General features: G+C 39.6%; 1 protein-coding gene across 1 annotated transcript in view; it reads left to right on the forward strand.

Moving 5' to 3' along the window:
- xylt1 (xylosyltransferase I) overlaps window positions 1-12245 on the forward strand; it is a 77546-nt gene extending 65301 nt beyond the window's left edge. Inside the window, exons 10-11 of the mRNA XM_044188879.1 lie at window positions 5174-5507; window positions 8938-12245. Coding sequence (XP_044044814.1) covers window positions 5174-5507; window positions 8938-9260 — 657 coding nt within the window. The 3' untranslated portion in view covers window positions 9261-12245. The remainder of the gene's footprint in view (window positions 1-5173; window positions 5508-8937) is intronic.
- Window positions 12246-12558: the final 313 nt, after the last annotated feature.

Here is a 12558-nt window from a genome sequence, read left to right on the forward strand (position 1 = left end):
TTCTTTTCACTCCTCTACTGCCGCCTTCCAGCTGCCTTTATAGGCCTTTTTACAGCATGATTTAGTGTGGGACCACTTACAGCCCACACAGTTAAAATTAGTATTTCACCTCAAGTCAGACTTGACATTGAGAGGTATACTACCCTTTGTTGGAATCTTATACAGTAGAATGACTGACTTTGACTGATGGTTTAGTCCTTGTTTTACCACAATGTATATGCACATGTATAGTACTAGAGGATATACAGGGAGTGGCAAATAATAGCAACACATTATGATGTAAAGTAATCCAATACAAAATCTTTGCAACCTACGACCTCGAAAATTATGAAAGAGTTGAATCAACATTTGTCTGTCTCACAAAAAGTCATATACTATATATCATCAATTCAATTTCATAAGGCCCCAACATGTTTAGGATTTATTTTTATTGTTTTCTACCCAATTATGATTTCCCCCAGTCTGCAGAGTAATCATTTCATTTACTAACAAATCTGCAAAATCTCAGCCTAAAAGTTGGATTTTTATTTCACGTAGAATATTAGTTAGATAGATATTTATCAAACTGAGCCTCGATGTACAATTTTATCAGCATAATGTAAACATGATGTACCTGACACCCATATGTCTTCTTCTAAACCTAAAAGAGAGGTTGATCTAGAGCACAAACAGTTTCAGGAGAGGTGGACAAGTGATTTTTATTTTTTGTTCAAGTTTTGTTCAATTAAATGTGACTTCTTCCTGTCTCATCTGCAAAGAGAAAGTTGTTGTTTGGAGTACAATTTCAAAGCAAGGAAAGAATATTTGCTCAGAGTGTACATAGTTGAAATGTATTGTTGAGAAAAAAGTGGCCTTCTTAGGAGAAAACAAAGTGGCCAGTGTATGTTTCATCTCATTTTTATTTTGAAAATAGACCTCTACTTTTCCCTTCATTAGGCATACGTCAAGTGCATAGCAGACCACAGACAAACATGCTAACTAGTTATCGTGTTTGTATCAACAGCTTAAACAAATAGACAAATACACGTATTCCCTTTCTTGCCTAGAGTTAGATGAAAAGACAAATACCACTCAAGTCTGTACAGTAAATATGAAGCTACCACCAGCATCCGGTTAGCTTAGCTTAGAACAAAAACTGGAAACAGAAGGAAGCTAGCTAGCTTGGCTCTCTCAACGTTTCATTTTCACACTTCTTTTTTCATTTTTTACTGGCTAAATAAACAAGACATAATGTGTTATCTAGTGAGCTGGAGCAGTGTTAGGAGGCAGATCTTTTCTTACCTTTGGACAGAGCCAGACTAGCTGTTTCCCCCTGTTTCCATTCTTTATGCCAAGCTAAGCTAACCAGCTGTAGCTGGCTGTAGCTTCATATGTTTCATACAAACATGAAAGTGGTATCAATCTTCTCATCAAAGTCTCTGTAAAAAAGCGAATAAGCACATTTCCCAAAATGTCAAACTCTTCATTTAAGTCTGTTTTGATGCATCTCACAACTCTCAGCTTGCATCTTTACAACAGAAAATGTCCTGTCACTCTCTGTTCTCCACCCTTTCTTCCTCATACATCTCTCCACAGTGCATCTTTATTAACAAGCATCCAGCCATCTTACCCATAATCCCTCAGTAGTGTAAACGATGCCCCAGGGGAGTCTTCCGGTGCTGCTGGTGAACACCTGTATTTGATTACCCCCACAAAAAGTGCCACTTATAACCCTGAATGGAGCCTCTAGGGGCATTCATACCCTATGGTTTTAAGCAGGGCCAGATGTAGACTGGGACTGTCCATGCCGCTGCCTGATTAAATTGACCTGTCTTATTTAATGGAGGTGTTAGAGAGTGGGCGCCGGGAAGCCGGTGACGTGGAGAAAAGGGTTGAATAGAAGAAGAAGAATTGGAATAGAGCTGGATTATGAGATGGGAGCATTTTATATTTCCTATTAAGTCAGGTAGAGGATTGAGCAGAGGATGAAACAAGTGAGATGGGTAATCAACATGAATGATGAGGCAAATGTGGAAAAAAAGTAAAATGTATAATGTATGAGTCATTATCAGATGTGAGTTTCTCCTTCTGTTTGTCAGGTCAACAGCAATGGGTTAAATCTACTGAAATTAACAATGTTTTTGTTTTTTGGTTGCTAGTTGTTATTGGTTATGAATAGAAAATCTGAATAATTGGTTCAAGTGAGTGGAAAGTGTGAGTAAACAGACGATAGTGAGATGGGAGTAATTGAAAAGGGTCACAGTGAGGTTGCCAGATCAGCATTAGTTCCACAAAAGCATGTTCTTCTAAGTATAGCTATAAGTGAAAGAAGATCATAAGCCTCTGACTTGGTGAGCGGTCACAAGGCTTGATTGAGTATCGGTCTCAAGCAAAAGCTTATTGGGTAGAAGCAGCAAGGGGCAGGTTGAGTGTGGAGGTCATCATAAGCTATAGGCTGAGGCTGAAATGGGCCAGAAGTTAATCCCTGTTTGGCCCACTTTCATACTGGAAGAAAGAACTTCTTGCTACCGGTGGTTTTGTCTATTACCTGCAAATATACCTTGGATTGAACCACCAAGACATCGATACCTTAGTCACAGAAAGGAATAATAGCAGCATTTAAAGCGATACATTTTGTGAATGTAGTTTTAAACATTTCGGCAAACTTTCAGCTGATGTGGACACAATGCCGTGTATTTGTGTGGGCATAAAGACCTCAAGCTCTCTGCATAAGAACACAATAGGTCAATGTGTAATACTGTGCATTTTGCACGTTTTTAGTAGGAATTGCCTTCTTCTGCCCAGTATTTCTGTAGTAGCCAGGGTATGGATTGGGCCATGAGGCAGACATCCAGTCAACAAGTTGCATGTGCCCCTTATTAACCTGTGTGTACAGTATGCACCATATGTGTGTGTGTTGGTACAGAGAGTGAAAAGCCTTTGGAGTGAAGCAGGGAAGCTGCCCACACGTCTGACCTGAAACTGCTCCAAAAAAGTGAAACTTGGAGTGCTGCACCAATTGTGCATAATTTATGTTGCACTTAGTTGATGTTTATTGCCGAATAAACGATGGGCAAAAAACTAGAAGCAAGTCTCGGGGGGGTCCCCTCCTACCCACGGCATGTGAACATTGTCAGAATCTCCCTCTCACAACTCTAACTTTAGTCTGCCTTCTGCAGGCTGTCTCCCAGTGGATTACAGTGAGATTCCTCTGTCAATACTTCCTTCATTTCTTTCTGGGGCTTAGAACGAGAGTGCTGCCAATCAATCAGGGATGTAGTGTGTGCCAGCGAGCCAGCCTTGAATGAAGTAATGAGCTACAGAGGTCCCAGATAAGAGAGTTGATTAGTAATTTAAAGAGAAAAGAACCAAGGTCCGAGGGGCAGAAATGGCAGAGGTCAGTCCAATAATTGAGATGAAAGTGAGGTGTCTTTTACAGATGGTCGAGAGACACACACACACACACTGTCTCATTTATGCAAGTAATGTCTATTTATACTGTATATCGCAATCTCAATTCTCAAAGGATATAATACAGAGTCAGTTCCAGTCAGCCATTGATCGTCCAGCAGGGTGAGGCCGTGTTAATCAGCTACCATTGTAAGGATGAGCGCTTCCTAAAGCCGCCATCCCTCTCACATTTCTGCCAACAGCCCAGACATCTTTCACTGTCAGTGTGTGTGTGTGTGTGTGTTGCCTCCCTCTCTATCGCCCCGTCTATCCCATCAATCTTGATTGTTCCATGTCTCTCATTTTGCATACCGCTCGGTTTTACAATCTCTGCGATCCACACAGATCACACCTCTTCAGTTACAGTTTTGACCGCAATGAAGACATTAAAGGCAATTAGCTGTACATATGTATTCTTCCTGTTCCTGTAATTTGTTCTTTCTTCCTTTGTTCGTTCTCTTTTTTTTTCTTGTTATTGTTATTTTTCTTTATTTCATTTCAATTCAAGAATCTTTGTATGTTGACAAAATCAGTCAATGTCAGAGAGTCAACCAAACAAACAAACCTGCAAACATATGCATACTAAATGTTAATTATATAAGCTTACAGGACGTAATAATCTTAAAGTGGCTCATTGTTCCACTGGCAGTCCTCCAGTGTGCGGCAGGCTGGCAGCTAGTCCCATGTTCTGCAGCCAGAGGCGCTGTATGTCTCATAATTCACCAAAGATATATTTGACTTTGGTATTATCTGTTACATATTTTATATTCTTTGTCTCAAAATTGTCACAGAGAATGCAGCCTTCTTCTCGGTCTTTTCTTAAGCACTAAAACCTTATTTTTATGGAAATGTGCTCCCTAGATTCCCTTTTTTGCTGTCAAAAGGATGTGGTCGCCCTGCATATAATGTCAGTATGTACAGTGTCTTCCTCTGTCTGGGTTTTTTTTCACTGATGTCAGATTGTAATCTTCTCCACTGTAGTTTCTGTTTAGGTTAAATACAGCTCACACTGGATGCTGCTGCTCATTGATTTCCTTTTCTCTTTCTATCTCTCTGAAATGTGTTCAGACAGCAAACAGGGATGCATTTGATCTTCACCCCAAGGGGATATGGTTGGGGTCTAGTCATACGCCTTCCTCAGCCTGCCTCTCATAGTCAATTCAATTCAGTTCAATTGGGCTTTATTGACATGGGAAACAGATGTTAACATTGCCAAAGCATGTGTGAAATAAAAACATAAACAGAAAAAATGTGCTGTTAGACTATATACAGATAAGTAAGATAATATAGTAATAATAATAATAATAAATACATATTCCTTGTCAAAAAAATACTCAGGCATACAGCACCAGCAACTGTGGACAAGTACACTCAAACGCAGGACGAAACAATCAGGCTTGTCAGCTTCTGCATGTTATAACATTATATAACGCCTGTGCGGGGGGCTGGGCTAGAGTGTGGTGCTGTTTGATGAAAAATGCACGCTGATGATTATTCCCCATGATAATTCAGTGCAGATATTGGTTATCTTAACAGTATGTTGAAATGGTGATGCATGCACAGAGTATGTTGGGATCTCTGTGCACTATGTGCAGTAGCAGGAGTGAATTTATATACCCTCATCTCTTGTGCTTTTTGCTGTTGCTTCTCTCCTTGTCGTTCTTTTTACCTCATTCTGTCACCCACTCTTGTCTTTCTGTTTTATCTCTCTTTCATTTCCTTATTCTCTTTTTTCCGTCGTCAGATCGGTACAGAGTGGGATGCCAAAGAACGTATGTTCCGAAACTTCGGCGGCCTGATGGGCCCCATGGACGAGACGGTGGGAATGCAGAAGTGGAGTAAGGGTCCTAATGTCACTGTCACAGTCGTGTGGATCGATCCCACCAATGTCATCGCAGCCACCTATGACATTCTGATCGACGCCAGCGCCGAGTACACCCACTACCGCCCACCGCTCAACCAGCCTCTGCGGCCTGGTGTGTGGAGCGTCCGCATCCTGCACCACTGGAGCCCTGTGGCTGAGATGCACTTCCTTATTGCCCCGCTGGCCTATAATAAGCACCAACCCATACGACAAGGTGAGAGAGAGACAAATAGCCTCTGTAATTGTCATGAGGCTTATTTGTAACTAGCACTTGCCATTTGTTTCAGCTTTATTAAAATACAAAATTACTATTGATTGTGTTATTTGTACAAATAGCCTTGCTAGACTTATTGCACTGTTGTGCTGTTCCTCAACAACAGCTAATCATTCATCAAAAAAGTACTTAAGGTGTTACTCTAACTGCCAAACATTTCACTATATATCTAGATTGGGTGGAAGCCCTGCACTGCATGGGTAAAATAAGACCTACACAGTGGAATGCAATACAACAGCCCTGCAATAAATCCTATATCTGTGAAGCATTGACTATTTGCTGTGTTGTTCACAGAGGAGTTGGTTGCTAATTTTTAAGGCTGTATTTTGTGGTTTTTGTATCATTATACGGTCAAGTGTATCCACTGGTGGAAAGTAACAAAGTGCATTTACTTCAGAACTTTAGTTAAGTAAATTATTGAGGTACTTGTCCCTTTAATGAGCATTTCTATTTTATACTACTTTATACATAACATACTGTACAGTCATCTTATAAAATATGATCCAGACTAAGCATCACTGTAAAAAGTAGATATAATTAGCTCCACCTCAACCAGATACAACAGTAAAACGCTACACATTAATGCATCAGTGATAATAATCCAGTAACATATAATAATATAACCTTCTGAAACAAGACATTCTGCATTCTTTTACTTGAGTATTTCCATTTTATGCTGCTTATTACATCTGCTTCTCCGCATGTCAGAGGGTAATATTACTTATATATACTTTTTACTCCACTACATTTATCTGACAGTTATAGTTACTAGTTACTTTGTAGATTAAGATTTTAGATAATTCACGCACTGCAAAAATCTCCATCATCTCAAGTAATTTTTGTCGTATTGAGATCTAAAAGTTATATTTTCTTACGTGAAAGAAAGAAAAACAGCCACTGCAGTGGGATAATTTCAGCCTGTTTTAATAGAACTGGTTTCATGAATTTTCTAAAAGAACTTTTTTTTTTAAAGGTCAGAGTATTTTCAGTAGTTCATATACAGGATGTAAATGAAAATACAGTGCTTGAATACACAGTGGTTATGTTTGACAGACAAATTCTACATTCAGTTTACATTTTCAGTATTTTCTTTTCAGTTGACACCAATACAGTGTCACAGAGTATTGCTTTCACTGTGAAGTCATGATTGCTAGTTTAGGTGCTCTAAAATATCTGCAGACATACACACACACACACACACAGAGCCTTGTATTTGCAGTGATGCCCTTTCTAATCAAGCCTCTGGGCCTCTGCAGACCCTGGTTGTTTGTCATCAAGTCACCCTTAATAACCCAGCGAGCTGCTCATACACACTAAACAAAGTGTTAAACAAGAGCACACTTAGCCCTCCAAAAACAATGGCACAATTAAATCAATCAGACAGCATGAATCAGGGGCAAGACTGCATTGTTCTAGTCCGTAAGCAGCCAGTTTGCTCTGAAAGTCACATGAGAGTTGAGACGCTAGCTTCGGCATTATCGTGCCTTTCTCCATTTAATAATCTCACTGAGCCGTTTTAATGATGAAGAGAAACAACAGATAAAGTTACAGCTTTTGTGATTGACCTGAGTCTCAGTGGCGCTGTGGGGGGTCTGTTGTGTTGCAGTGTGAGTTGAATATTCATCTCTGGTTTATGGCTGTTTAGGTTCGTTTTATTCGTAAATAGCAGTTTTAGCTAGGAATACCTAATAAACTGGAAACTGAGTGTAAATGAGCTCCTTGTGTGTATTAACATTTTACATAACATAACCTTTTTTTACTATATAAATATGAGGTATATTCATGATATACATACATGATTAAAGAGTTTGAGTTATAGTATTTTGTGTTTCTTAACTGGTCCTAATTGAAAATACAGGCCTGTTTTACTCCTGTGATTACATACTTAAAGCAAGAATGTGTAATTTTTGAATTTAAAAAGAATACAATCTTCCTCTTAAAAATGAAAACTTGCATTCATAAGCAATAAAATGAACCCTTATTCAATTCAGTACACTCAGGAATATTCCTGCTACTTACTTGGTCTGGTCTAACCGGGTGTAACCAGTAGCTTATGGTGGCTAATGGTAGCAAACTTTAGATAGATATTGCTGTATAGTTCACTCTCTTCTAACAGATAAACATTTCAATTGTTTTATGACAAAAGTAAAACATAGCAATCCTCACCAGAAATAAGTGGAAAATTCAATGTTCTGATATACTGTAATTGCCACTTATGGCCACAGTGGCCGCTGTTCAGCAAACGTTACATAGTTCCACTTTAAGTGCATCAGAAAACATTAATAACTTTGATTTAGGTCGTTGCCTTGTGTTAGACTGTATATTAAAATACCAATTGATGTCAATTGATTAGGGAGTGGTAGCAGGATCCAGTCAGATATATGGGTGTTTGGGCTACCCTTGGTTTACATTTGGATTAAGGACTGTGCCTTTAATTCTGTACCATAAGAAATGCAACATGAAGTAGGGTTAAATCATAAACGTATATTTTACATCTTTTGCAATGTAAGGATACATTATGTATTATGTCAGTTTGTACTAATTCTGTGTATGCTTGGCTTACTGTGCATGTGTGTGTTGTAATGTGTCCTTTCGTCTTAGCTGTTCCATCCACCGCCTTTAATTTACTGCAATGTCTGGCACCAGGTTTCCCTCCTACATGCAGTGCCAGTAAAACTTTATGACGTGGCCTTCCACCCACATTGGCAGCAGCAGGCACATGCATACACACACACACATGCACAAATATACATTTTTATACAAAAACGCAAAACTCTACACAGATGCATGACTTCATAACACAATCTGCTACCACAAAGCTAGCTGGCATGGGTTGGACATCTCCTTGCCTGATGGAGCACCTCATGTCTGACTGCATCTTTCTGTCACCAGTGCATGAAAGCGCTGCTGTCTGCTCAGCCATGCTTTGAAAGGATGGCTAGCTCCCCATTTAGAGGACCAGTGAGGAATTTACAGCTTCACTAGAGCTCAGGGTGGAGAAAGTGTTTTAAGTTGTGTTTACGTTTGCTGTCTTCCTGCCCAGCTGGACCGTCATGGAAAGAAAGAATGAGGGCGCGTCTGAGCATTTCTGACCATTTCCAAAAAATCAGCATTGCAGTGGCTTGACATACCACATCAAAGAATGGGATTTAGAGAGTCCAGTCGTAAAAATCAATCCAAGCAAATTAGCAACCAGTTTAAGCTTTTCAGATAATAATAAAGCGAATCACGTTCTCTGCTTTGATATTTTACCATTCATGTCTCCCTTTTTCCTTTTCTCCCTTTCCCCTCAACTCTTTTCCCCTTCTACAATCACGCACCATCTATCTCCTTCTCTGTTCTCTCTGTCTTCCTTCCCACGTTTCTCCAGAGGATACTCTGAAGCTCCACAACGGGCCAGCGAAGAACAGCTACATGGAGCAGAGTTTCCACGGCCTCAACCCGGTGCTCAACATCCCTGTCAGCCTGGGCTATGTGGAGCAGGCCAAGAGGAACGCGGCCCTGACCGGCCCGGAGCTCGAGCGTTGGTTAGACAGCCTGGTGGGCGAGTTGTGGGAGGCAGCCGACGTCTGCGCCGTGGGCCCTACCGCCTGCCCTGTCATGCAGGCCTGCCCCAAGAACCCTTGGAGCTCCCTGAGCCCAGACCCCAAATCCCATCTGGGAGCACCGCACGCCAACGGGCGCATCAGGTAGCAGCGAGGCCTCCAGCTGGACAGGAGGCCACGGCACAGGAGATTCACTGTTGATTTTTATTTATTTAAGGGGTTTGTTGCAGGTGGGGGAAGGAAAAGTGTTCTTCCTCTGTCTCAGGAGAAGAAGGAAACAAAAGAAAAGGGGGATTTTTTGGGGAGGCTGGTGAGGGTGTCTGGAAAGAAAGCGATGAGAATGATTTTCAGATCCTCCCACGGGGTTCCTCCTGTTAGGGGATTATGCTGGCTTTGCTATTTCAGTTTCTCAGTGTATTTATTTTTCTTCTCATGGCTGAGTTTTACTGTGATCAAACGTTGCAATTTTCGAGCATATATTTTGCTGCTGAATGAATTATGAAGTCAGCTTTTAAGCCCTGCACGGGGCACAGCGGTCATGTGAGTGTGGATTGTCGACACTGGTTGCAGACGAAGTTCTGCCGAAAAAGGCCTAAGCTGTAAGACATACGAGGAGGTAGCCTGGTACTGAATTAAACGTGCCTCCTTAAGTGTATGTCAATATAAACAAAATTAGATGATATCCGAGCGTTCAGATACACCCAAACAGTCAAAAAAGATTATTTTGATACGACTCAAATGCAGCACCATTAAAAGCAAATTTCCCGTTTATGAAGGAACTTTATTTTAATAATGCTAAAATATTTTTTAATATTTTAGCATTTTCAAAGCCAATTACTTCAAAACTCTTGAGTGTCTGATAGTTCAGTGACTCCGTTTGTAAATCAGTAGAATAAATCAGTAACAGCAGCATAACTTTTTTCAGTACAGTGTCTGATTAGAATGTGGAACTGTTGTGGCTGGGCGAACCGAACCATCTGCTGCAGTCAGATTTCATAAATATAGAAAAAGAAAAATGCAAATACAGAGGCCTTCTCAAAGTAATTAAACCTATTTGGATTATACTAGAAATTTACTGTAGAAATTTTAGCGTTCTAAATTCATGAATGCTTCATTTGTGGTTGTTGTACAATAGTATTTTAAGACTTAACATTCACATAGTGTAGGTTTTTTTTTTTTTAAATAAACCCAGATGTTGTGACAGGCAGAGGACAAAGAGAGAATAGTTTTGTCCGTCTTGGTTTTCTCACCAACCTGCCTCAAACTTGAAACACAATTATCTCAAGCTGACCTTAAAATTCTCATCCGTGTTTTCACTGTCATCTGTTTTTTTTACTTTCTTCCAGTCATTTCAATGAAACATTATGTTGTACATGATTATACATGAAGTCTCAAAAATTGTGTGAATGAGGGGGGGGTGAGTCCATGAGTCGCTATTTATTTATAAGTTTATATTAATACTGATATTTTTAGTCAGTGACTAAATAACTGCGACGCTGCCTTGGCAGCATGATAAATATTTTTTTGTAAAGAAAGCCGCCTTTATTTACAAAGGCCAACACCCCATTACTTATACTGTACCTTTTTATGGCCCCGCACCTGTGTGTTAGTCAGTGTTGTCCTGTCTGAATAGATCTTCTTGTCTTGGTTTCTTACATGGCTGTTTGCCAAGTGCATCGCAAGAGAAAGCCACCCTGACCTGTGAGGTCAGAGGTCAGCAACCTGACAACCTCACCAAACAGAGAAGGTGAACAAAAACTCTCTTCACAATCGAACACATTGGACAACGTCTGGATCGAAGGCGAAACTGTGCTTTTTGGTGTTTTATGGTTCCTGTCAGTTTCAGAATGATAGTGAGTGGTATTGATCTTCATGCTGTGACGATAATGTACAATTTCAAGTGAATATTATATTGTGTCTTGATTGCAAAACGCATCATTTATGAGATCGGGTCCGTGGAACCTTTTCAACTCTATATACATTTGAAGCACCTTTTCTGCCATCAAGACAATCTCTGGACATTTGAGACAAGTTGATTATACTGAGGGTGGCACTGTACCACAACACATCCTGAACAAGAGGTACGGTCCGATATTTGTTTTACTTTGAAATAAGTTTCATCTGAAGCCAATTAGGAGCTCAATCTGTGATTGTCAACATTGTTTAGCCACCACACAAGCTAAGTGAGTGTTTTTACACAGGCAAATTAAGAGACATTACTGTTCATTAATGTCAAGTTCACCTTGCCTCTCTGTCGGATGTGTCGATTATAATTGCTATCACTCCCTCCCTCTCGAATCAACACAGTTTCTGGGGTTGGGCTGTAAAGGACTATTTTCTTTTTCACTGGCTGGCTTCTGCTGCCACCTTTTAACTTATAGTGCCACCGTGCTCAGAACAATTACTTCACACAATACATATTATTATGTAAGCTCAATGACAGTTTTGGAAAAAGGTGAATTAAATAAATGTAACTCATTGTGGAAGTCCTATTTTGTAACAAAATGATTAACAAATGAAGAAGATGTACATAGGTATTTTGTATTGAACTATTGTTTAAAAGGTATTGTACATGTAAATACAGATGTGGTAAAATGACATTGAATTAGTAAGAGTTTTTGAAGTGTCAATAACTGGGCACAAAGAGTGAATTGATGGTGTTTATTGATCAAAATACATAACTTGTTTCAGTGTTTTTGGACAGCTGTGACAACAACCTTGTCCTATTTGCCTCAGAGAAAATCACATGCCAGATTGTTGTTGTTCTTGCTGGAATGTAATGTTGAGCAACTGTTGCACAAATTTCTCTGAACTGACGTTTCCCCCGTTAATTATTTTCCGGGGAGGCTCTGTGTGCCTTAGCTGACTTTTAGAACCTTCTCTGTCCATTAAAAGATAAACCTTATTTTGCTATTTGTTTTGATCTGATGTGAAGAATACCATGAGTTTTGTCAAGTGATTCACTGGTACTGCAACACCAAAAAGATGTCTGCTGTTGTATATATATCATCAGGCCTTCTGTCTTATCAGCTTTTTTTTTTTTCCCCTTTGGGGGATTTGTTTTGTTGTACTTGACTGGCTTGTTTTACTTTTCTCTGATTGCTTTTTGGAAATAAAATTCTATGGAAAAACAGCTCATGTGCTACAGCAGTAATATACTCGTGAGCATGTTGTGGTTGATAACAAAACATAAAGCCTGCTGAAGCATCTCTCCACCATTAATATGTTGTTGCTTATTAAATACACGTTGCTTTGCAAATGTAGCCTAAATCCATTTAACTGGGTAATACAGTATATTTTTATTCACGCACATGAATCATTAAACTTTAATCTTATTTTATCATTTTAATCTCAGGGATACTCATATAAAAAATTTGTGGAAGGACATTAAGTTTGTTTCACCTCCTCAAAATACCAGTGCTTACAAACTGGGATTTAAAGTGTGT

Source organism: Siniperca chuatsi, linkage group LG3 (genome assembly GCF_020085105.1).
Source record: "Siniperca chuatsi isolate FFG_IHB_CAS linkage group LG3, ASM2008510v1, whole genome shotgun sequence".
Classification (NCBI taxonomy): Eukaryota; Metazoa; Chordata; class Actinopteri; order Centrarchiformes; family Sinipercidae; genus Siniperca; species Siniperca chuatsi.